Raw genomic sequence first — 25,503 nt, 5'->3', positions numbered from 1 at the left:
TGGAAGGAAGTGGGTGGACGTATGGTGCCCGAATAGGCAGGAACTTAATCAAAGTAAATTCAAAAGACTAAACTTTATTTCCTTGGACTTCAGAGTCGTATGGAGTACGTATGTTGTAGAATGGTAGGTGACCACCGAGGTATCAATATGTTCAAGTTAATGAAACCGACTATTAAGGACTATCAGACAATTCCGTCGACTATGCGCGGGTGTATGGCTTCATTTGGATATATGGCCCATGAGTTTAGCGCAGGGATATTTCTCGGGTGTTTCACAGCTCTAGTGGAGCGAACGGAGCGCAGATCGCGGATATATTCAGATACATACGGAGTAATGTAGTAGAGACATAGGCTCATCGGCTGTCAAGGTGGTCTGGATCTACCGATGCGATGCGCTCAGAACGGATATGACAAGAAGAAGGGGGGGGGGGGTATAAACAAGAGCACAATTTGGATCTACGATGATGACCAAGGTGGTCCGGTATCACCTCCCTAAAATATCCATCAAGCGCATGGACACAGCTCCATTACTCCATTATTACTCCATTATTGCTCCATGTTCCCCATTTTTCCTTTTTCAAGGCAACCATATAGAACCCACGACATGGTCAGTTCGCAGGCCTGGAGCTAGAATCAGAGAGAAGTGTAACCCGATGCTAGGGGCCCCACGGCCGATCCCACACGGGGGTTATACCGAGGCGGGAAACTGTACGCACGGTAAGCTCTCTAATTTTTTGGTGATCGCCCTTGACGAACAGGTCGTTGTTTCACACACTTAAGACATGCCGGCTTCCAACCGTCTCTCGCCTAACACCCTTTCCGGATATATTCCGTACACCTATCTGGGACTAGTACGCTTCGGTAGGATTGTACCGTAACCCTGATTCCTTATGGGGTATTTTCTTTCGGGCTCGACTCCGTAGAAGGAGCCCCCTTTTTGCTAGATCTGCCTCTTTTGAGACGGTCAAACATGTACTCCGTATATTGTAGGTGATCGCTGTCGATCATCCCCCGTTTGGCATCCAGTTATACATAACAGATAATTAAGGGTCTTTGTTTTTACTTTTTTGGCGCTGATATTCTATTATTACTTTCCCCCTGATTTTGAGTGTTCGGGTTCGGATGCGGCTGGTCATACGGCAGATACGCTTATGACAATCTACGGTGTAGAAATGAACCTTTCCCATTTTTTGGGGGCGGGAAAAGGATCATAGACTGTCCAGATATTGGATCCTGAAGGAGTAATCTGTTTTAATCAAATGAAAAAAAAAGTTCCCACCGCAGCAATATCACTCCGTGTGGCCATTAACCGGGCCAAACAAGCAAGTTCATAACGAGTTGACTAGGACATCATCAGATCAGATCAGTTCGGGAGGTATCTAATCTGAATCTAGATCCCAACCAATAACCAATATTCCGATAAGGTGCATTCCAGTACTCCGTATGCAGTAGGTTATATAAACCAGGGGCCAAATACGAGTCAACGCCTAACAATATCGACATTACGTGGAGGGCCGCATCGGAGACACTCCCTAAACAGTCATCGCTTAGTGATGGCGGGCGATCATGGGATGAGTCAGCAGGAGCTATGGCCATCGGTTACCTATGGATGTACTTTGTATGCATTGTGTCCCCCTGAAGTTGGATCTTCGTTGATCCACCAATCATTACCGAATAGGAAGGAGGTAATTTGACAGAATTGTTCATACAACATATATTGTAGGTATTGGGCTCCGCAGACTTCTATACAGGCAGTTATGACGGATGAATCTTGAAATTATCCATTTAGCAACAAGGATGGAATTGAAAGGAGTCATTTCGACATGGCCATATTAGTGGGAATCTAATTATCAATAATTCAATACCTGCATGAATAGCATGTAATATGTACACTACTGCACAGTCTTCGTCGCGGGAAGATCCCATGCGGATATCCTAGTGATCGGACGTAGACAGGTGCATCGGGTCAAGTGCCAGATTAGGGCTTGCTGCCACGTGAAATGGAGAAATTAATTAAAAAAAGGTGCATATTGTGTGCGTGGCACTTGCAGTACCAGGCGCGTCCACCGTCCAATAGAAGCACCTTCCCAAGTAGTACAAGCGTAAGATCGGATCTACCAATCCCCGATCGGCGTGTAACAAGCTTGGCGGTTTAAAATTTATAGTGGCCTCGGTATCCATGCGGATTTAGGTAATTTAAAATTTCACGGGTTACAACCTTGGAATAGGTTTAGGTACGTTCGAGAGAAAACCACTTTAAACTTTGGTGATTCCCTCAAGGTTAACGCTTGGGGATTTAATTTTAATTATAGTTTGGGATTTCCCTTCATGAAACACCATACGATGTGATATGTGATACAGCAGACACAATGCGCATGGATATATATGCAAGTGCCATGTGTCAACCATTCCGCAAGGCAACCAGTATTCTGCAGTGAACATGGCATTGAACGTGTATATTATAGAGGGTAATCCGTATACTGTATACAATACATCACATCTGCGAGGATCCGTGTTCCTCGCGTGGCTGGACATGTTCAGCCCCACTGATTTGCGACCATTAACTCGACCTGGACAAGCCTGTGTGTTCGGGAGGAAAGGGGTGAGACAGTCGCGTGGCATGGGCCCAGTGCCCCGGGATCAAGAAACGATCAGCGATCACGGCTGAATCCGCTACGTACCCGGATCTATGACCTAAAGAGGATAGCTCGATCACCTTCAAGATGATGTTCCTCGGTCAGATTGACCATCTGGGCAGACTATTGATTGTTGACTGGAAAAATAGAATGTGGACGTGGCTTGGGGATAATTATAGTGAAATGGAAGGGGGAAAAATAACTCTTGGTTTGGCATTTGAATTAAAAAAAAAAAAAAAAAACTCTACGTAAACGTAAAGCGTAAAATTGCTCCCATGGGACGAGATTCCAGCGGATCACACTTCTCCCGGTTTCGTGGCAGGGAAAAAAAAGGAAAAAAGCAAAAATAGGCTTCTGGGCGTGAAGCTTCTCAGAATGAAGATCTTTAAAAGTGTATTTTCTATTTGACACCCGTGGACTGCTCATGACCATGACCTAAATGACTTTCTGAGGGTGAGCTGAAAATGAAATGTCAAATATACATTTACCCTGGGCCGAACCAAGGGAGGCCCAATCATTGACCGCGGAACACAAAGACCGGGACCAGTCTCAGTTGAGGATAGGCGATCCGAACCAAGTGCCGACAAGGGGGGGATCATCCGTAGGCCCGGGACGATCCTGACGCTCGAGCCATTCTTGAATAGTAATCAATAAATCGAGAGCTATATTGTTGTATAAGGGTTTTGTCGGGTGAGATAAGGAGTATAAAAGTGAATTATGAATCAAAATGAAACATATGGATCCATACTCGATATATCTATCTAATTGCCGTCTACTTGATTGTGTGCAGTCCGTTCTCTGATATTATCTCCGTCACCGGCGATCTCTCGTAAAGGGCTAAATAGTGGAGCTCGCTTCCACGAGGCCGGACAAATCCACCCCTAACGGCCAATCCCTAGTCGCGCCTGTGCAGAAATCGTGCACGGCCGGAGATGGTAGGAGGTAAAATGGCAATAGGAGTAATGTTCCAGAACGCCGATCGTGTCAATATGTAACTCATTTTTCGCTGGTAGCCACAGTTCAGTTCCACGGTTTCGAGGAATGATCTTCAGGAGCGAGGTCTTAGATTGACTCTAGGCCTTGTCGCCCTCTCAACTTCGTACCAGTATGGGTTTTCAAATGCCGGAACAATCTTTCCTTTCCTCCATTGCCAACCCAGATCCGCGATTAGACAGCGACTAGAGAGAGTACGTCGTGGATTAACTGGATATTGTATACGTATCATGCACTGGAGTGGGAGGCAAAACAAGTTTTTTTTCTTTTCTTTCATGTATGGTATACCTACATACATCCATGTACTCCGCTCACTGTGTTTGTAAGGTTTGTGTAAGCGAGTCTAGGGCCATGGGTCAATAACAGGTTCAGGCATTCCTATGGTTTCGCCCCCAGCGCTTAAAGCCGCCCGTGGTGACAACCCGGCATCAATTGCAGCGGTGATGGTAATTAATAGATTAAATTTAATTTCACAGTACATAATAAACTCATAAAACCTTGGAACGCATGAAATGGAGCACCCTGACCAGCGTATAAGCAGCGCAGGTGTAAATACGATTCCAAGGTTCCGGAGTTGAGACCCAAAGCGGACTAGCGTCATCCCTTTGTGACCTTCCCTTTTCGCTTGCGCCGTTTTACTCCATAGCCACGCGACAAATGATCTCCTGAACCGTCCACGGTCTCATCCCCCGGGTTTTACACCTATATTATTGTATCACTATTATCGTTCAAAGTGAGACACAACTGGAATGATTGTATCAATATCTACTCCCCATACAACCGTTCATCTCATCACTTTCGTAGATCAACAGATCCCTGATCGATCAGCCGTTTATGGGGTGGCTTACGATATGTGACAGGTCGAGCAGGATCTGCACTAACCGTAGCCGAGGTGCAATCGTCCAACGGGGTCTTTACGGCCTCCCAATTTGGGTTTAGGGTACTGCACATCCCACAAGGCTGGAAGGTTGGGGCTTCTCTCTTCGCGTGGGTGAATCGTCATTCCCCCCCACGTTAATCTCCGAAAAGAATTATTTATTATTTATTTTGCTTAGATTAATTTTAAATTGAATTTTATTAAACCTAAATTAGGAAAAATCAATTAAATTAAGCTTTGGAGCAAACTGCGTCTCATTAAAAAAAATAATTAAATTTAAAATAAATAAAATAAAATGAATTAAAAAAAGAAATTAAATTAAAAAAAAAGAAAATGTTTGTAACGAAAATCGTAATTTTGCCTAGGTCGGCATCCTCCGCTGGCGATCATCCAAAGCCGCCCGCCTGCTTTCTAGGTATAAACCTCGTGGCATCCCCCACTCGCTGAACAAAGCCGAACTCGAAACGCACCTGGATCAAACCTCTCCAACACATCTTCTTCATTATGGATCTCGCGAATCTCCTCTCTCACAGCACGGCTGCCAAGCCGGTATATACTCCTCTTGAGTCCAGCTACTATAAGCGCTCGCCGCCTCTGTCGCCGCCAGCCGAAGAGCCTAAGGTCTCACTGCCCTCAATCTCATCTCTCTTTGAGGGTGCCGATGGTGCTCAGCACGCAGCTAGTGAGTACTTCCAACCATACTTCAATCCCAAAACATCCTCGCTAACCATATACCTCCTAGAGCGTCAACGTCTCTCACCATCTCTCGGTGAACGTCACGTTCGGGTCCAGTCCTACGAGCTGCCCCCAACACCACCTCTGCGCCCCGGCTCCGGCCACGCCCATCGCCGCGCATCTCCCGTGGAGTCGCTCTCTCACAAGGAAGCGCACCATCACCATCACCTACACCGTTCCTCTATCTCCAGCAACGGCTCAGTCCACATCCCCCGCAACACAGCACCATACGCCTCGCCTGCGCCCAGTGTTTCATCTTACACATCTCCCATTGACGCTCCCCAACAGCCAATGTACTACCCACGCCCACCAACCACATCTTCTTTCCAGCCCTCGACACCAGCATCAGCTCCCCAGATGCCTACTGTCCAGGCCCAGACGCAACAGCCGCACTCGCACTCCCACTCTCACTCGTCTTCGGCTCTCATCTCTCCCGTCACCCCGGCATGGCAACACCACCACTACTTCCCGCCTTCTTCCTCAGCCCCGTACCAGCAGAACCACGACCGCTATATCTGCCGTACCTGCCACAAGGCTTTCTCGCGCCCGTCTTCCCTGCGCATCCACTCCCACTCCCACACTGGCGAGAAGCCCTTCCGCTGTACGCATGCTGGCTGTGGTAAGGCTTTCTCTGTCCGCAGCAATATGAAGCGCCATGAGCGTGGCTGCCACTCTGGTCGCCCGGGCCCTGCCCCTGCTGCTACTGCACTTGTTGTATAAGCCGTTGTGGACTTGTTGTCTCGGTATTATTCTGATTCTTGTCGTATTGTTTTTCTAAAGGGTGTTTTTTCTTTTGTCAGGTGGGGATTTCTTATGTTTGGCGTTGTGTGTGATGCCGTGATACCCTGGATCTTGGTTTTGATTCTTTCCAACGGATTCCCATTTGGTTTAGATGGGTCGGTTCTATACATTATATAAAATAACGATTCTCAATGTACATTCTATGATGAAGACTATTTCTCTCTGTTCGATTATCCTATAGCCGTTTTCGTAGTTCTCATAGCCTTGTACTTTCTTAAACACAAACCGGTGCCCACGGCGAGCCATCGAGTGCTTCTCGTTCGGACTGCTTAAATCATGGAAGGGGCCCAGGACATAAACTTTTTCACGGTCATTCTTGTCTATCTGTGCCCTACATGTATGTATCATCACATCATTACCATCATAACCTTGGAAGTAATTCCAAAAAACTCAAGAAAAAGGAGGAAATGTATCTGTCCAACATACAATCCGCAAGTAAACACCGACCTAAATGAAAATAGAGCATAAACTCATAAATACCCAAATCCTTCCAAGGTCTACTCATCCAAAACCCCCCTCACCAATGCAGCAAGACTAGTCTCATACCGCGCAGGATTATGATCACTCAACATGCCACCAGCAAAGCGCAACTCACCAAACCAAGCATCAACATCCCGAATGAACCGTATCTGCACGCGAGTCGCAGGTCTCCCAAGACGCGGATACCCATCGACCCCGAGCTCCGGCCCCGTGAACGCATCCCGCTGCAGAACCCGCATCGTCTCGACGACAAAAACCTCACCGGGCGGCATAAGTTTTGGTGCACGCATCTCATCCCGCAGCAGTTTCAGCGTCTTCCAGGCCCAGGCGTCTTCGCCTACGCCGTCGCCCGCATTCACGACCAGCGGAGGCTGGTTGACGTAGAATTTATGGATGATGCTTTGGCGGAGGGAATCGCTGACCCGTTGGCGGATGTGCGCTTTGGCACCCGTGGTGTCATCTTTGAAGGATAGTGACGCTGTGTGCATGTCATGCAGGATGCCTAGCGACAAGCTGGGGACTATGTCGGAGCCATTGACGATTGTTGTTATTAGGCCCCGCGTTGCGAGGCGGAGGAAGGGGGACATCACGGCTGGCGGACCGTAGGCATAGACATGGATTGGGCGGTTCGCTGGGAGGGTGTAGGTTGGTGGGCTGGGGTCCGGGGCATTGATATTGGAGGTTCTATCTGCAGTCAAGAGGCGGGGACGGGTGGCAGGTTGGTATGAGGCTGTGATGAAGGATGTGCCTGTTGTGGAGGCGTTGGGTTCTGAGATCATCGTTGCGAGAAGGGCTGCGACGCCTCCGCCGAGCGAATGCCCGCATAGGACTATGCCGTAGTCTTGGAATTCTTCTAGTGCCGCGCGCAGTGTGATCATAACTCGGCCGCCGCCGCCCTCTAGGAGCCGCTTGGCTGAGGCGTGCATGCCTTTGTGCACTTTCCAGCTTTTGCCTTGCCATTCGAGGTCGTCGTAATCACAAGTCATGTCTGTGAGGATGTCCTCAAAGCCCCAAGTTCCTCGCAGAGTCAGAACCACGGCTTTGGAGTCATGGTCGATGGAAAGATAGTGGACCAGTGGGAAACCCGTCTCTGTCTCACCAGCTGCGTTCGAGCCACCAGCTGGATCAACGAATGACGATAGGAGGATCGTGGACGGTGGCAGACCTGTGTTCTCTGAGAACGCACTGTGCTCGTGGCCGTCTGACTTCATACTAGGTATATTCTTCGGGCCACTAGGAACACCCATGACTGTGAGCGCATTCGAGCCATATGAGGCAGAGGAGAACCGGCAGAACCGACGAATATTTTGCACGAAGTGTCTTTCTGGAAAGATACCGGGAACAAAGCCATCGCGATTGAGCGCCTGGATGGTTTCCATATCTTCATACGCACTTTTGCGAGGCCGATGCGCAAGCAGCAGCGACGTCTCAGACCCTGCAGTTGCTAGGGAATACAGGCTGGGTGTGTATGACTGGGATCTGCGATGCATAGCTGGCGAGCTGGGGCGGTTATCATTTGCAGACAAAGTCCCGTCTGCTTCCGATCTCGTTATAGACATGGAGCTGCTGCTGCGAACATGAGTCTGGACTGTGGCAGGCGATCCGGGACGGGTACCAGCACCATGGCGTGAGAGGAATGTGTCGGTTTGAGTGAGGAGTGACTCTTGGCTTTCCTCACGCACCGCATAATGCCCCCCTCGTGAGCCCCTAGAAACATGTCTTTCATGAGATGGGGCATTTTTCGTTTGCGATTGTGGTGAGTGTCTTTGGGGGGAGTTTGGGAAGGGCGACCTGCGTAAACCCCGGTTGGGAACAGGGGTTGTCGGTCGATAGTTCACAGGTTCAGTTTGTCTCTTCTTCAGAGCAGGTCTGCTGGAGATCTCTCGTGCAGTCGCTTCCTTCACAGACGCTGTTCCTTTTGTAGGCCTGGGAGGTAGACGAGGACTCGTCATCCCCGAGGGTCCGGATGAGGCTATAGGTTGCTTCTTTCCCGGTGGCCGCTTGGCCTCATTCCTTTCCAGAACAGCTGGCTTAACCTTTTGTGCGAGTTTTGCGAATGAGCCTTTGCTAGGTGCAGACTTGGGAGGTTCATTCTGCAGGTTGGGAGTTGTTCCACGGCGCTTGGGAGGGCTGCCCTGTGTAGTATCAGGATGTGGATGCGACTGATCATGGTGGGACTTCACCGGACTATTGAACAACAGATTGCCCGGCAAGTCCCGTTTATGATGATCATGCTCAGGTAGAGCAAGGTTTCCAGAGCTGTCATACGGTCGCAGCTGAGTGCTCTGTGATTTGTTGAAGGCTGTCCTGAACACCACCGTATGCTTGGGAAACCGTCGCTGGCCATCGGTCGTATTAGTTTCTCCACAATCATGATCATGGTGGAATCTCTCTTCTATCATTTTCGTTCCAGGCGGGGCGGCGATCTCTGCTATATCGTCATCGTAGACATCGACTGTGATCGTTCGTGCCGTCAGGACTTCCGATCTGATAGATGCGTGGCAGCCCTGAGGAAGCTGGCTCATGATATAAGCGCGAATATCCTCATCGGACACTTGCTGCTGACCATCCAACGGAATAGAGAGACGATGCCCAAACGGATCAGATATGCTCGACCGTTTAACTACATCAAAGGCTTCCTCGGAATTTCCAGGCATCACAAAGGAAGCACTGCCAGGCTTCACAGGCTCTTCATTATTGCGATCGGGGAATTGCAGTTGATGGGACCCGATCACGTCTGCTCTTGCACCGTTGTCCAGGATGACAACATCCCAAACAATCTCATCCGCGCCATTCTGCCGTAGATGTCTTTCGGTATTCTTCTTACCCCAACGCTGCAATAGTGCGAACCCTAGAGAGCCGATGAGGAGGTCTCCGACACCGATATTCTGGGTACTTGCGCCAGGTTCAACGGATCTAAATTCACGTCGAATCAGCGTGATAATAGCTGCAATGGCCCTCGAAGACTCGGTGGATCCAAGGATGGCATCCAAAGTAGACAGAAGTGCCTGCGAGAGATTTGCAACCGAAGACAATGTGGTCGACGAGAAATGAAATGTCGCTGCAGCGAAGAAAGATGCCGAGGTCACGGTCGTGTGGAGCGTCGCCAACTAGGGGGTGTTAATCGAGACTAAGTCGACAGACCTGCAGGGTTCAGGAACATACACTTCGCTCAAGTAGAGACTCCGCTTCTATCCTACCATGTTCATCACCACTACGAATCGCAACGTCTCGTCCTGCTCTCGTCAAGATCCCCTCGACCAAAGCACGACTTAGTTCCAAGCTGGTCAAAGTCGTGGCTCGCGCACCATCCAGGGCTGCCCCGCCGAAGAATGTACCTAGCCGCAAAGAAAGCGAGCTTGACTGGGTAATCAAAGATATTAATGACGCGATTGGTCGTGGGAGAAGAGTCGATCCTGAGGCTGGGATGTGAGGGTGTGCATGGTCGAGATTCATCTCGATATCAGGTTTTCCGGGGTCATTGGACTTTTCAAACATTTTTAAACATATCAAGAATTTGAATACATATATGTATCCAAGTCATAAAGATTTTACATTTACAGTCCAAGTGTTGTGTACGGAGTAGATGTCAGCCAGTTGATACCCCAACTATTGAAGATCGGCCTTTCACATGTGATCGACTCCCAACATTTTCTATACACGCATGTTCCCCTGTTCCTCTCTCTACCCTCTACATCATCGCTTTCACGTCACCTCCGTACCATTGCGAACTTAATTCCTATCGCAATATTTCACCCTCCGGATCCCCGATAGGCCCATGTTTTGCCACAAATTGGCCGAAAGACCCTAGAGAACCTGTCTAGCCCCGTCTCGGCCCTGAATGCTCAATCCGTAAATCACCGGTCGACCAACGAGAACTGCTTTGGCTCCCAAACACGGTGCCTTAATCACATCCGAACCTGTCCGATTCAGAGTCGAAAAGTACCCGTCATCTTGTCCCCGAGTGCATCGACTGTCTCCGGAAGAACGTCCAGGAACCCGATAGCGCCATCCACTTTGCACAAATATCCTGTTTAATAAAGTGTCCTTGCGTAATACGTAGGAAGTGAAGTGAATTATAGCTTTTAAGGCATCCATACTTTATCCAGTAGCATAACTACTCCGAGTTCTAAGTCGCTCACCATATCTCCAAAGAACAATAGGTACCGGGAAGCCCATGACAACAGCAACGAGAGCAAGTATCGTAGTCCCCCATCCATAACCCAACGACTGATACATCCTTGGACCGAAAAGAGGAAATCCAAACCCCGTTAATCCACGAAGAATGTAAACAGCACCCGTCGCACTAGCCGCATACAAAGTAAAAGCCTCATACAAATATGCACTAGTACACTGGAATAGAATCATCGCCGCGCCGGCGAACAGCCCAATGCCAAGATCGGGCACAATCCAATGTGTGACGGCCTGCGCCCCCCATCCGTACCACAGTAGACCGACCGGGGCAAGGATCGAAGCGGGGAACATGAGAACTACTCTGAATTCTGGTTTGCCATTTTCGCCATGCTTCTTCTTCAGGGTTCGGTAAATTGGATCCGCGAGGAACCCGCATACCTGCGAGCCGAGAAAGTATCCGATTCCCAGTGCGAGGTAGTTTAGACTAGCTGGGCCGGTAGGCTGGTGGTATTTCTCTTCCCACAAAGTCGTGAATGTTGAGAGTACCAGGTACATCAGCCCATACAGATAGGCGTAAAAGATGGCTAGGATTTGAACGATGGGCTGGACTCTTAAGAGCTGCAACGGTCGGAGAAGAGAGTTGCGGTATAACTGACCGACAGTCTGGTCTGGTTTCTCATAAGGTGTCTTCAATAGTGGAGAGTTTGTCGAAGCTGTTTTCAACATCTTCGCTTTTCTCCTCGCAAGGATGACAGGTGGATATGTCTCCTCCATAACAAGCAAACCAAGCACGATCAAGGCCCCGTCGAAGATAGACGTCGCCCAGAATGCCCAGCGCCATGTCGTGTATTGTGTGATAAAACCTCCAACGACAGCGCCCAGAGAAGGTCCAAAGACAGGTCCAAGATTGTAGATGGCAATGACCCAGCCGCGCTCTTCTTTGGGAAAGCAATCGCTAATGATACCCGCGCCCACCTATGTTTGGTGCATTAGAGCATGACCTAGCTGTAGAAACAGGGACAAACTCACAACAAGTCCACCGGCGCCTCCAATACCACTGAGCAGACGAGAAGCGAGTAACTCGCCTTTATTTCGAGCGAACCCACAAACCAGGTTGAAGATGAGGTAGAATGAATTCCCCGAGTGCAAGACTGCGGCTCTTCCAAATATCTCGCTCAATGGTCCTAGTATCAAAGGGCCAAGACAGTAGGTCAGTACGAAGGTTGAGAGGACCAGGACTGCTTCTAGTGAGCTGCCCATGTGCAGTTCGTCTTTGATGGTGCTCAACTCGGGTGCAACAATTGACGAAGACAGTGGCATTAAAAACACGGAAAGAGAGACAACAAGCGTTATGGTCCATTTCTTTGATGCTGGCCAGTTCAGTGGGTTTCCGGGGTCGTTTTCTTCAAAGTCAATAATCAATGACTGGTGGCTTTGTCCTATCTCGGCCATTTCTTGGAGAGCATTTTCTGCGATTGTGGGTTTGTTGTTGATCCCATCATAGACTTGGCGAGGATCGCCATTTGAAAATGGTTGGCCCATGGTATCAGTCTAAATAAAGATACTGGAAAGATAGCAATGTTGAAGGGCGTATCCCATCAAATTGAGTCAGGATGAAAGATGTAATGTCCATCCTTGCCTAATTTGATACTAGACCAATTAAGCGTTTGCGAGAAGACTGTCCCATTGCGTGATAGGCTAGGTAGATAGAAGATTCCGAGTGAGTCATACTAGTCCAAACATTGGGAAGCAGGATCTGCAGCATACCCAGCACCTTTCAGTTCGTGGAATTTTTGCATGAGTAGGCTTTTGAACTTGAGAAGTTGGCGTAAATATTGAATGAGGGGGAGGGGACGATCTTGGCCGGTTTTAGCGACTTCGACCCAGCTGTTCAAACCAGGTAAAGGAGACCAGTTTAGTTCCGACTTTTGATCAATTAAACAAGTTGATTGCTAATCGCAGGGAAATTGCATGCGGGCCAAAGAATCAAGAACGTTGGTGGGTATCTCAAAAGAAGAAAAGAAAAAAACAAACAAACGAGCAGGTCAACGAAAATAATCTTCCCTCTGCGAGAGAGAATCACGCCGAGCTCCAGATCTTGATAGTCATGTCATCAGACGTGTAGACCACCATGTTCTCATCGTGCGACAAAGTAATGGCCCGAACCCACCCCGAATAGCCCGTTAAGACACGGACGCACGCAAACCCCAATGGCGCAGCCCAAACGCGGATGGTTAAGTCGTCGGCCGCTGATGCCACTAGGTTCCCATCAGTAGAAAATGCGATCACACGTAGAGGTCCAGAGTGTCCCCGGAGGACATTCAGCAAGGCGCCAGAAGTAGTATCCCAGATGCGCAGGTCTTTGTTCTGCGACCCCGACGCCAGCAGTTTCCCATTGGGAGAGAAACAGACAGCCCTGATTGAGGATTCATGGCCAATTAGTCGATGTATTTCATTGCCGGTGGTTATGTCCCAGAGGCAAATCGTATTATCGTCCGAGGTTGAAGCGAGAGTCTTTCCATCAGGCGAAAAGGCCACAGCGCGCACCCAACCCGAGTGCCCACTGAGGGTTTTAAGCAGCAAACCCGAGCTCGCATTCCACAATCGTACAGTAAAATCATCCGAGGCCGAAGCGAGGGTTCTTCCATCGGGGGAAAATTCCACCGCTCTCACTCTGCCGGTGTGGCCCTGCAGCATGCGGTAGGTGAACCCGGTGTTCACGTCGCTTATGCGAATAGTCATATCATCGGAGGCAGTGGCCAAGAATCGGCCCATGGGGGAAAATCGCACACAGCGCACCCAGTGAGAATGGCCGTTGTCTTTTGCGGCGCCGCGCTGAAGACCGGTGTTGGCGTTCCAAAAACGGATCATCATGTCATTGGAGACTGAGGCGAGGATTTGACCGTTGCCGGAAAGGGCCACATCCCAAATGAAGCCAGTATGGCCATCGAGTGTTTTGGACGCGGTCACCTTCCCAAATGAAGGAGTGACTAGGTCCGCCATTGGTTGAAGCGGTACTTTTTGATTTTGATGGGGTTTGATTGTGCGAAACCCAGAAGAACAGAAAAAGAGGATGCTATTGCTCCAGAACTCCCTATGGCAGAGAAAGGGAAGCAAACTTTCAAATAGCTTATTCAGGAGTCGTTTGCGAAGCTCTATAAAACGCGTTGACGTGAAGGATTTCTCATAATGAGAAGTAAGGTCATGAGAGATGTGTGTCCGTCAGCAGTGCATTGCGGGGTGAACAGAATTGCAGGGGGAAAAAGTCCCGTTCATAGCAGATATCGATCCTAATTGAATATGGTGCAGAAGGAGTAAGAAAGTGATGGTTCCTCTTCTCTGCAGCAAATAGGCACAAATAGGCAAAAATGACAGCCGGATTTGCCAATTAGGTAAGCTGGCTAGGCCGGCCCATTGTGATCTGCTGACCTTCCTATTTTGCTCTGTAAATGTACGGAGTAGATTTTTTATACCTTCCGGAAAAGGCACCTGTTATAACTTATTTTATATGTCCTACGGATGTCTCCAGACTAGGGATTTGCTATATTTGACTTGACTTTGTATTGGCAGCCTCCTATGCATGCTCGCCTCAGGCATATAGGCATATACATCTTACGTCATCCTGTGCAAAGTCGATGTCCTGAGGTCTACTCTGTACTCACTACATATATATATGTATTATTATATATACACATGGATAGTCGGCCGCTTATGCCTTGTCATGTCTTTTTAGTGGTCTTTTTGGATGTTCTTTTAGATGTCTTTTTCAGGTGTATACGAAGGTGGTAAGAAAAAAGCATACATGTATTCTGTGTCGGAGACTTTTCTGTATAAAACCTTTCATATCCTTAGGACTACCCAGAACTACCGTGGTTTAAAATTATGATGTAATTTTTAAATAGAATCGGAAGAAATAGAAGAAACAAAACACATTTAGGTCATAAGTTCCTATGTACTGTGCATAGGCACTTCCCTTATCGGCTGCCAGGGCCCCGAGGTCCTTATCCAACCTCTTGGCGCTTGGCAACTTTAATTCTTCCTTTTCGCATTTTGCCTGACATTGTTTTCTTAACTTTGGAACACAATTGAAGTGACCTCCGGAAACGCCTAGGCCCAGGGGCCGAGTCCATTCATCTCTATCATTCTTCCTATCCAAAATTTGGCTTCTCGCCATGGGCCGTGCTGAGCTTGACCCCGGTTCACCTAATGACCAAAATGTGCCCGATGAAATCAGCCTAGAGCCAACTCTTCACGAGGAACAGATCGAGAAGACTCTGATTAGAAAGATTGACCTGCATATTCTTCCTATTGTGGTGCTGTTGTATCTCTTCAGTTTCCTAGATCGAGGTACGTGGGGGTGGGGTGCCTGACTCATCCCCTTGCGATTGCAACTGGCCTGTGCCAACGCGCAATCAAAAACATTGGCTGACTTAAATATGCAGTCAATATTGGAAATGCACGATTATACGGCCTGGAAGAGGACTTGGGACTTGTTGGCAACCAGTATCAAGTCTCCGTGTCTATCCTTTTTGTGACCTACTGTGTATGTATATCACGCAATGCAGTCACCGCACGGACGCTAACCCTATGTTCAGTTCTTCGAGGTCCCTTCAAACCTTGTACTCAAGAAACTAAGGCCCTCTCGGTATATCGCCACCATCTCAGTGATGTGGGGTATCATTGCGACCCTCACAGGAATCACTCAGAATTATGGCGGCTTGATTGCCTGCCGAATTCTACTTGGAGTCGTAGAAGCAGGTCTTTTCCCGGGCTTTATAACCTACCTCACTCTTTTCTATAGCAAACGCGAGATTGCCTTGCGAACAAGCTACCTGTTTAGCAGTGCCGCTATAGCCGGAGCCTTTGGCGGGTTGCTGGCTTACGGCATTGGGTTTATGGACGGCATCTGTGGACTGCGAGGCTGGCGCTGGATTATGATCATCGAGGGAATTCCGACAGTTCTACTTGGCGTGATAACTTGGTTCATCTTGGCAGATGACCCGGATACAGCTTACTATCTCAACAAAGAGGAGCGGGCGCTTGTTGCCCTCCGCCGGAGTCGTTATATCGGCCAGACAGAGTCTGCGCAGAAGTTCCACTGGGCGGATGTGAAAGAGGGTGTCTTGGACTGGAAGATCTGGGCGTTCTCCTTTGGCCAATTTGGTATCGATACCATGCTCTATGGATATAGTACCTTCCTTCCTACTATTATCAAAGGCATGGGCAACTGGACCACCGCCGAGGTCCAGGCATTGACAATCCCTTGCTATGGACTGGGTGCTATTGCCTATTTGAGTGTTGCCTGGTTGAGCGATCGAACCCAACACCGTGCATTTTTCATATGTCTCTTCTGCGCTATCTCAGTTGTTGGCTATGGCATCTTGATTTCGGACTCATCCTCGGGTGTTCATTACTTCGGTGCCTTGATGGTTGCACTGGGGCTTTACGTTGCTGTTGGTTTACCTCTCGCATGGCTGCCTACAAACCTGCCACGATATGCAAAACGAACCTACGCAACCGGCCTGCAGCTTACGTTTGGAAACATCAGCGGAGTCATGTCCCCTTTCTTGTATCCTAATGCCGAAGGCCCGCGCTTCGTCCGTGGAAACGCTGTCACTTTAGGTATGGTGGCATTTGCGGGTTTCGTGTATGGTGTCATGTGGGTTTCCTATCGGTTTATCAACAAACGCAGAGCCCAGGGTCTGGAGGATGAGAAAATATCATCGCTGTCAGAGCAGGATATCCAGGAAATGGGTGATCGAAACCCTAGGTTCTTGTACAGCACCTAAATACCTAATTCGAGCTATCTCCTTGTGAGTGATTGTGTCTTTTCTTTCGGGTGATGTCTTCAAAAATAGTTGTCATGTCTTTTTAGATATCTTTTTAGATGTCATTTTATGTGTATATGAAGGTCGTAAAAAAGCACATACGTTGTGCAAGATACCTTGGATGCATACGGCGGGACATACACAAAGGTCTTCCGCCACCAAGCCTCCACAGCCCAATGATTACAACTTTCGATAATATAAGAGAACTGATATCATTTACGCATTGAAGTGTCCACCGCAGGGGTACTATCGTACCTTGTGAATAACCAGTGCAAGGTTATTGTAAAAACGGATTTGAACATTGAAGGAAGAGGAGAATAGGAGGGTCGGGTTATACTCCCAGGTGGGCACTTTCCACATGACAATTTCCAGATTGGGCTACCGCTCTGAACCAACTATGAACCATGGAAGTAACAACCGTGTACGGCCCAAAGGCGACGCCTCCAAGAATGATGATGTCATTCCAAACTGGGGGGTATAAGTCTGGGGTAAACTCCTAAAACTACAAACATCAATCACTCCGCTCTACAAACATCAATCGCTTTGCTCTGAAACTCCAATCCCCACGCATCACAGATTCATCGGGTTGTTAACAACCGCAATCAAAAACCATGAAGACCGTCAAACCCCTGAATCGGGCATTTCAAGCTGCCACCACCTACCCCATGCACTCACTTCCCCTTCGCAGCACGTGTTATCTCCAAACACAGAAAAGACCCCAGACAGAGGAACTCATCCTCGAAAGGTGTATCCTCAACCCGGAACGAGCAGAAACCTGCCAATCAGGCTCCGATGACGAGGTTGGGCGACATAAATCCCCATACGACCCATCCAAAACATCACCTGATAAGGAGCATCTCGCGCTGGAGGAAGAATACAGACTGGAAGGGGATACCATTCATGACCCGCTTTTTTTTTAGTCCCGCAAATAGGGATGTCAGTCAACTTCTGGATCCGATGGCTGGCGTCATCCGCAGTTTGCAACACCTAAGGAGTGTCAAGGGCTGGACTAGAAAGCGGAAGGAAGCACTTCTAAGGACGGCGCCGTACGAGATGAGGAAATATGAGAATGTATTCTTTGAGATTAGGAAACCTCATGAAAAGGTTGGTTTGAAGGTTGATATGATTGCCTTTCTTTGAGGTTGGCTGACTTGGTTATAGAAGGTTTGAGTTCACCGATTGACCAGAATGTTTTCCACCCTTCTCCATTATCAGTTATCAAATTGAGAATAATGACATTTACAAATTTACTCTGATCGGTTCCTCGCTGATATTTCTCGCACAAGATGTTGAAATCACGTCTGGGGAAAGTTCAGTCTTAGCCCAACAAGGACCCCATTTTCGTTCTCGAATGTCATGCTAATTCTTTCTTTCCACTCTTTAGTATTCTAGTTGGATACAATCGAAAATGTCTGGAAAATACGAGCCACAATGTACATAAGCACAATCATAGCATACTGTTCTGCATGGTTATTAGTTGATGTATTGACCGTAGTAGTAAGGGGAGAAAGCTTACGCCCAGGGCAAATTCTAGGACCCTTGTTAAACGGCATAAAGCCGGGTATATCGCCTGTTAGGTGTTCCCATCGCTTTGGATATAAATTCTCTGGATTTTCTCCAAAGTCTTCCCCTAGGCGATGCCGAGCCCAGGTTGAAAACCCACAATATCGCCCTTTCGAACTAAGGCGGACGACTGGCCTTCGGCTCCTCCACTATTTGGTATTGTGGAATACTTGTTTGCTACTCTTGCGTTGAAAACAGCAGCAGGGAAAACTCTCATTACTTTGCAATCCATGGGTCATTGCATGATCGATGTTAAACGGTCGATCAGGTATTCCTTACCTTGGTAGGGGTACCCAACGGACATAATTCAATAATCCAAGTTGATCCTACGTCGGTGGTGCAAGTCCAATGGCATCAATGATGCTTGCTCGAAGCGTTTGGACGATACGTTCGTCCTGAGATAAACAATGGAAAAGACCCGAGAGAGTGGTGCTCATGCTATCATTCACGAGTAAAATACTCATTACCTGATCGGCGAATTGCGAAAGTTCTTCGAAGTTGTTGAAATCAGCGCCAACACGTGCATCTTTGATCTTTTCAATCCTACTGCTTCGTCCTTCACTATATAATTTCTCAAGTTTGGAACAAATGACATCCATGGATATATGCAAGCTTTAGTAAAAGATAATATTTCGTCGCTTATTTCATCCTAGACACCACAAGCCTATGATAAGACGAACGCCTTCCTTTTCTCAACTGTCTTACAGACGCGCTCGAAATCAGTCCACCATTTTACTCTCTTTGAATCTTTCCCAAACTTAATTCTGAAACACGCTACCTAGGTAGACGGGTCTGTGTTCAGCTTAAGTAATTTCTAAATTTCGAAACGTATTATAAGCCCAAGTCATATAATAGGCTACTATATAATCTATTAGAAATATTGATACCCTATCACACGACGCCCCTTGGGAGTCACCACTCCAATACTGACAATATTCCTTCTCGCGGAGGGTTTATTAATATATATTTCCGAGATTGCGCAATTACCACCGAAAATTTGCAGCAAACAGATAAAAACTATGCACTTTACGTCCTCGACGGAACGAGGAGCGTGAAGACAAAACGACAGGTCTTTCCTTCCTACTACCCAGGTAAAATCGGAAACATTGAACCAAGATTGCTTGCGGGCTCTGCGGATGACCAATTCTTTCCATAACAGAGATCGTATTGAGAACACCAACGGAGGACCGCTCAAAGTATTTGGGAGTATGGTTTTGGTTGTAGTGTGCTCAGCATTGGATAATGCACCTAATCATTGTCATGCAGGGCGATTAGCTATAAAAGATCCATCGATAGTCGAATTTTCGATATAAAACAATAAAACGATTTCAAGTAGGGCCAGAACTCCATTTCGGCGAGGGAAGAGACTAAAGTTTATTTATATTTCAAAAGAACACATACATAAAGACAATAATGATTTCATATATTTTCGATATTTCTCATGTCGGATCACGCATACAAACACCTAGGAGCATCTTTCTTATTCCGGAGGGGGCTCAACGGGATAGTCGGCAGGAGATAGAGGCGTATGGGCGGGCTTCTTTTTCTTTTTTTTGCCATCCTTCCTTGCAGGGGGTGCTTCCAACGGCTCCGGTTCTGTGGGATGCTCCAAAGAATATGCATCCTTGGAAGGTTGCTCTAATATATCCGGGCTGCATGATCTGGACTGCCCGTAGCCTGGTTCAGAATTAATCCCATCAACCGAGTTACAAGAGCTAGAAGGTGATGTAGCTCGATTGTTTTGTAAGCTAGCTTGCATTTCGTCTTCCGAATCTACAGACACGGTCAGTAGAGGTATGGAATGGGGCTGACTTCTCTTACCAAGACCCCTGATGCCAACGAACCGCTTGCAAGTATCCGAACCTTTCCCGAGGATCCACAACTTTTTATTCAATTGTTCCCGTCGGCTTTGGCTCTCCTCAGATTCACCTGCGATTTGTGCGATCAATTCTTTAGGCATATCGAATGCAGTTATGGGTGTAAAGAGTGTAGTAATTGCACCCAGAAGCTTCACTTCGATCACCTCAGTAGCAATGTCATCAACAAAGCGCTTAAGTGCAACCTGGTATTGATATCACACATGTTAGCTATAAATTGAGAAAGGCGGTCGGAACACGTACCTTATAGTAGGCAAGCATACAGTCAAGTGCTTCCTCGGATGCAAAACGCGTCATGTCCGGAATGGTAGTCTGAACGAGAGAGTTGAGAAGCCCTTGAAGATTGATGCTTTCCCCATAATTTTCGGAGGTTGAAAGAGTATCAACACCGAAGTATGACTGAAGAGCTTTACGCAAGCTTTCTTTTTGACGATCAGCACGAGTTTTTTGGAGTGTTTCAGTGAAGTAGTGGTTGTAGGTGATAGGATGACCTCGTTGATGCGGCCTAAGGAACTCTTCGCTTCCCTTCTCCAATGTATCTCGTACATTTTCCAGAGCTGGCAAAATGACCTTTTCAAACAAGGCTTTTGACGTAACCTCATCCGCCATATAGGAAATTGCACGGTGAAGAAATTCTCTTACAGCTTTCCATGAGGCACTAATATGGACGCGTGTTATTTCTTCCCATGGGCCGCATTGTTCTTGGAAAAGATCTTTCACAATCAAAGGATTGAAAGTGCCAGGTAGCTCTCGGCCTCTTGTCTTTTTGAGGAGCGTTCCGATTTGCTGAACGTATTCTTCTCTTTTGAGAAGCACTTGACGTTTGGAGATTGATCTAGGCTCTTCACTTTCAAGGACATGGCGGAAATGGCCACGGAGAGAGATATTATCCGTGAATTTCTGATTCAGATTTTGAATGACTGCTCGGATGCGCTTCTGGTACCCATCATCAGTCTTTGCATCTCCAAAGAAAGGCTCGTTGTAAGTGCCATCCACGGCTGCCTTGACTAGTGACTGGAACGCTTGGCTGATATGTAAAAGATACGATCTTTGCTCATCTAGTGTTGCACGAGGGTCTCTAAGCTTCTGAAGCTGCAACCTGCAGGTGTTGATCTTGGTATTTATCTCGTTGATCAGGCTTGGAAGTTCACCAGCAATCTGACCAAGAAGTAGGCTGCTCAGACGGGGTCGCAGTGAATCCACACCCACGAGAGATCGAGGTAGGTCTCCCTATATTCCTTGGGAGAAGAATTTCCATTCCTGGATATCCCGGTCAGATAAGCTCCACTGGCCTTTCTCCGAATCCATATTCATCAATACATGCCATCCAAGACGGAACTCTACATCTTGGTTCTTAGCAAGCGATACAAAGGAAGCCTCACTTTCAGATCCCGGGACTAGCATATCAGGCTTGGAGATGACGCCTAATGTCCGGTTGCCGGATGGATCGGCTTCCCGCGCTAAACGGAGGACAATCTGGTTTGCAAAATCATTCTTGGCGGAGACGACGGCGAGGATAACACTTCGTGGCTCACTCATGTATGATTGGACGACGTCTTGAACTAGTTGTACATCGGCTGCCGATTGCTGTCGTGTTTCCGAGTGGATCAAACCCGGAAGGTCGACAATCGTGAGATGTGGCCGGTCAGGGCCTGAAACTTCAACCCGCAGAAGGTCATTTGAAAATGCTTTTCCGTGGGTGGATATACCTATCGCTGCCTTTGCATTCTCTATCAAGTTTGCAAGGCCATCGAACCCATCAAGTTGTTCGCAAAAGCTGCTGAGAGAATGCTGCTCGGCCTCACTACGCGATTGGTGAGGGACAATGGAAACACGAACTCCCACTTGCGAGTTCTTCCGAAGAACCAACTCGGTTGGGAATCTAGTGCACAAACTGCTTTTCACTGGAAAAGACACGCCGGATATCGCCTCGAGAACGGAACTTTTTCCGGAAGACTGGTCTCCGCATACGATTATTTGTGGGAGCGAGACGTAGTGGCTGATGCCTTGCGATTGGAGCGTATCGATGGAATTCAGAAGCTCTAACTGCTCTTGAGTACATAACCCCTCAAGAGCATCTGTTGTGAAGTTTGTCAAAGTCATAGCTCACTTGAATTTGGAGTTGAATTGGAATGACGGACTAGGTGCTCCAATAGCTATGCCAACAGCACACCAACTTCATATATTTATAATTTTCTAATTGAAAAGACCTCTAGGTCAACGACACCCCCTTTCGCCCAAAACTCCTTGCGTAGCAGATACCCTTATGTTAGGTTACAATGATCATTTGAGCCGCCAATCAACATAACATACCTGTGCGCCACTCTATTTCATGACGCATAATCCTCTTCGGAATTTCAATATCCTCTTTTACCAATAGACTACTCTGTATATTTTTCATATTCCCAATATAGACAAAGATCCATTCTTTGGCTGGTGTATCTCATTTCTCAAGTTAGTATAAGTAGCATAAGCTGCTCATTTGGGGTCAACATTACGCCGAACAACTTGATGAGATGCGCCAAGTATTCCTATCTGCATCAAATTTGAGATTGCAACATCCTTACTAGATTTTAATAGAAAAATGCGGGCTGAATGATCCCTCACGACATAGAATGTGCAGCTTATGGAATGTGCGATTCAAGCCCACTATTGTGTTAGACAAATGTCCCGCTGACCCAAGACAGAAAGAACCAAGGCACCTTTTGGTGGTCAAGTGTTCTGGTTCACGCAGCTATTAGATCGGTCTTCTAACGAGGGAAGCAGACGTAACGTTGACAGATTGTCCAGGAATGAGTCTGTTTACAGCACAAGGTTAGGTACTTTGAAACGGACTGGTCGGATGCTGTTATTGCTCCCGGTGTGGCATTAAGTGGAAGTCCCCATGCCCTCGGTAGATCATCGTACATCAACGATATTGAGTATTGTCGTGGTTATCCGACTCGTAATATTGTTAGAATTACTGGGAACGATGTTGCGGGTGATTGACATATCTTGTTCAAGGCTAGAAGGCTAGAGCCTGTGCATGGCCAGTGATCCACCCAGAGTTAATGAACCTGATCGAGACAGAGATGTGGGGTTGATATGTTCCTTAATACACTGTCCTTTGACCCGAGACCCTATTTCAAGTACTAGTTAAGCATCCGCAAAACTTTGTATATGGAGCTATAGTAATATTATAGTTGGCCGTATTTCAAAGCTAAATGATGTGCAAATATGGGCTATAGCATGAAGGCTCATCTTTGTGCTCTGCAGGACTAAACCCCTTGGAAGGTTTCCAATCCAATGCTGGCAGTCAAGTAGACCTCACCCAGCATCGGGTTTGTGCTGGCTCTCTTTGTCTAGTTTGGTGCCAAACTCTTACTCTACTAAGCTTTAAAGTTTTCTAGCCATTCATAACTACGTATGTCCAACATAAGCTGAAGCCGAATCTTATTCTTGATTAACAAGAGTTGGCGATCTTTGGACTAGGATTTTGACTTGTGCTTCGCTTTCTGGAACCTCTTTGGCTCATACTCCTGAAGGTCACCCAAACAGGGTGCCACAAATAGACTGCGATTAAACATGCCCTTCAGTGTGAAGAGTGATACCACAATCCATAGCAATAGAACACAAACAGATAATATCTAGGATGGTTTAGCCATTTGACAATGAAACATTTGAATGGAAATAGCTTACTGTGCCCAGAACTCTAAAGAACCTGGATGGCATTTCTTGGCCCAGTTGGTTGGTGCAGGTTGTAAAGACGCCGAGCGGGAAGGTGAATGCCCACCATCCGAGGTTGAATGGAAATTTCTTCAACCGAATAATGGCTGCCACCGCAAAGAACAGCCATATACAACCAAATGACCACAGGAGAAGACCCATTAGGAAGCCAATGTCGTATAAAGTATCGCCTGATCCGGGTCTCAACGTTCCTGTAAGTGGGAAAACCTTTTGTGCAACCACTCCTAACTTTTGAATTCTATGCAGAAAAGAATAACACATTAGTACAATACACGTGCATTCCGGTCAATCCAAAAGTACTCACCCAAACCCCCCTGGCCAAGAGGACCAAGAGGCAAGAATGTGCTAACAATCACTGCCTTCTGTGGTAGTTTGTATAGCATGAGGCGCATCAAATAAATGACAATGACCATCATTGCCAGGGGTACTCCAATACCCCATAGAGCATAACTCACGATGATAGTTCCTAGAGCATACTGAGGATCTGGGAGTATGTCAGCCACAATACCTCCCGATGCCGCCGCAACAACACAAGACACAATGGGAAGCAGCCAAGCGGCACCCATCGCCTGTAGCTTGCTGTCAGCCGTTCGAGTCATCCTAGAACGCGAGTCAGTCTTGATAGTACCTTCAAGAAAAGGATGTGCATGTCCATACACAATAAATGGTATCCCGAAACATGTCACGATAGATACAACAGCATCTGCAATCCACAGAGCCCAGGCAAAGTAGACAGCCCAGTCTCCCCAGGCAGGCACGCAGACATAGCAAAACATATTGATTATCGTGGCAAACCCCATAGGGAGTGTTCCAAGGAAAAGAGATTGCGTGGGATGGGTCACCATGAGGTAGAATATCTTCGGGTAGAGGACATATCGCAAGATAGTGATGGCGAAGAAAATAACGAAAAGGAATATATTCAAACAAAATATCACCACTGATATCCAGTATAACCATTTGCCATTATAGGGTAAATTATTGAGCAGAATAGAAGTGATCCCGGTGCCCATATTGACCGAGAACCAACTAAGCACGAAGAGTTAGCAAAGTCGACAACCTACACTTGAGACACTTACGCCGGTGTGAAATTCCGCACGAGATGGCGCCAGCCACTGTTATGCTTTGACCGGTTTGTGTAATAATCTGCATTCTCATGTTCCGGTGACTCTGTGGTCCCATTAATGCTGGCCTCGTTGTCGCCAGATAAGACCTCGTTCTGGTTGTCTCCTGGCGACATTATGCCAAGATGAGTTTTGGTCAATTTCCGAGATATTGAATCTTTTGAGCGGTCGGCAGAAAGAGAAAATCTATTGACATTGATATAGGCTGTCGTCATTCAAATCGTTTAGATGGAGCAGAAGATAGAAGTTCAAGAACATGTCTACGAATCAAAGCGGGTTTTTTGAGAACTTGTGAGTCAATTTCGATGGTACTATCCCCCTGGTCCAAAGCTAAAAATAATTCCCAGCATCTGATGATTCATATATGATGATTCATAGTTCAGCCTTGAAACGGCGTTTGGTATGTCGGGGGACCCGCCCTTCCGGGGACTGGGTGGGTACATATCCTGCAGGTAACCAATGAGAGACAAGCTATCATTTCCCGGGTTTCCAAGGTTTTATACCCCGAGGCTGTCATGAGCTTAATCATCACCAGAATGTCCGGAGGTCAGAGAGATTTGATAGGTTTACTAGCTGTACCTCAAGCTTAAACAAACCATTAAGGCGAAGGAAAAACACTTCGCCGGGTGAATCTTTGACAAACAAGCGTATCAATGACCCGGATTACCTCCAGGGCTACAATTGGACTAATTACCCCAGCATTAATCAAACATTAAGGCCCCGGGGTAAAATG

The 25,503-nt window shown here is 47.3% G+C and overlaps 8 protein-coding genes across 8 annotated transcripts; 3 read left to right on the top strand and 5 right to left on the bottom strand.

The window, feature by feature from the left end:
• Positions 1 to 5,009: 5,009 nt before the first annotated feature.
• N7487_008034 (C2H2-type zinc finger protein) lies at positions 5,010 to 5,960 on the top strand (the record flags this gene model as incomplete). Its single annotated transcript, XM_056875764.1, has 2 exons — positions 5,010 to 5,187; positions 5,248 to 5,960. 2 exons carry the CDS (start codon positions 5,010 to 5,012, stop codon positions 5,958 to 5,960), a joined length of 891 nt encoding a protein of 296 aa, XP_056727952.1.
• Positions 5,961 to 6,538: 578 nt separating this feature from the next.
• Positions 6,539 to 10,019, bottom strand: N7487_008033 (lipase family protein; the record flags this gene model as incomplete). The annotated part of the gene is made up of 2 exons (XM_056875763.1): positions 6,539 to 9,631; positions 9,687 to 10,019. The coding sequence occupies 2 exons, from the start codon at positions 10,017 to 10,019 to the stop codon at positions 6,539 to 6,541; spliced, it is 3,426 nt and encodes a 1,141-aa protein (XP_056727951.1).
• A 603-nt stretch (positions 10,020 to 10,622) lies between these two features.
• N7487_008032 (MFS transporter) lies at positions 10,623 to 12,197 on the bottom strand (the record flags this gene model as incomplete). Its single annotated transcript, XM_056875762.1, has 2 exons — positions 10,623 to 11,630; positions 11,685 to 12,197. 2 exons carry the CDS (start codon positions 12,195 to 12,197, stop codon positions 10,623 to 10,625), a joined length of 1,521 nt encoding a protein of 506 aa, XP_056727950.1.
• A 537-nt stretch (positions 12,198 to 12,734) lies between these two features.
• N7487_008031 (WD40 repeat domain-containing protein) lies at positions 12,735 to 13,658 on the bottom strand (the record flags this gene model as incomplete). The annotated part of the gene is made up of 1 exon (XM_056875761.1): positions 12,735 to 13,658. The coding sequence occupies one exon, from the start codon at positions 13,656 to 13,658 to the stop codon at positions 12,735 to 12,737; it is 924 nt and encodes a 307-aa protein (XP_056727949.1).
• Positions 13,659 to 14,827: 1,169 nt separating this feature from the next.
• On the top strand, positions 14,828 to 16,444 carry N7487_008030 (putative MFS transporter; the record flags this gene model as incomplete). Its single annotated transcript, XM_056875760.1, has 3 exons — positions 14,828 to 15,002; positions 15,098 to 15,198; positions 15,251 to 16,444. The coding sequence occupies 3 exons, from the start codon at positions 14,828 to 14,830 to the stop codon at positions 16,442 to 16,444; spliced, it is 1,470 nt and encodes a 489-aa protein (XP_056727948.1).
• A 650-nt stretch (positions 16,445 to 17,094) lies between these two features.
• Positions 17,095 to 17,403, top strand: N7487_008029 (uncharacterized protein; the record flags this gene model as incomplete). Its single annotated transcript, XM_056875759.1, has 1 exon — positions 17,095 to 17,403. The coding sequence occupies one exon, from the start codon at positions 17,095 to 17,097 to the stop codon at positions 17,401 to 17,403; it is 309 nt and encodes a 102-aa protein (XP_056727947.1).
• A 2,123-nt stretch (positions 17,404 to 19,526) lies between these two features.
• Positions 19,527 to 22,026, bottom strand: N7487_008028 (putative dynamin GTPase; the record flags this gene model as incomplete). Its single annotated transcript, XM_056875758.1, has 4 exons — positions 19,527 to 19,819; positions 19,868 to 20,108; positions 20,167 to 21,153; positions 21,244 to 22,026. 4 exons carry the CDS (start codon positions 22,024 to 22,026, stop codon positions 19,527 to 19,529), a joined length of 2,304 nt encoding a protein of 767 aa, XP_056727946.1.
• A 1,883-nt stretch (positions 22,027 to 23,909) lies between these two features.
• On the bottom strand, positions 23,910 to 24,886 carry N7487_008027 (TDT family transporter; the record flags this gene model as incomplete). Its single annotated transcript, XM_056875757.1, has 2 exons — positions 23,910 to 24,675; positions 24,726 to 24,886. The coding sequence occupies 2 exons, from the start codon at positions 24,884 to 24,886 to the stop codon at positions 23,910 to 23,912; spliced, it is 927 nt and encodes a 308-aa protein (XP_056727945.1).
• Between the last annotated feature and the right edge of the window lie 617 nt (positions 24,887 to 25,503).

This window comes from Penicillium crustosum (assembly GCF_028827405.1).
Source record: "Penicillium crustosum strain IBT 35664 chromosome Unknown utg000003l_segment0_segment0, whole genome shotgun sequence".
Taxonomy (NCBI): Eukaryota; Fungi; Ascomycota; class Eurotiomycetes; order Eurotiales; family Aspergillaceae; genus Penicillium; species Penicillium crustosum.
Note: the sequence above shows the minus strand (reverse complement) of the source record. Positions and strands in the feature narration are given on the sequence as shown.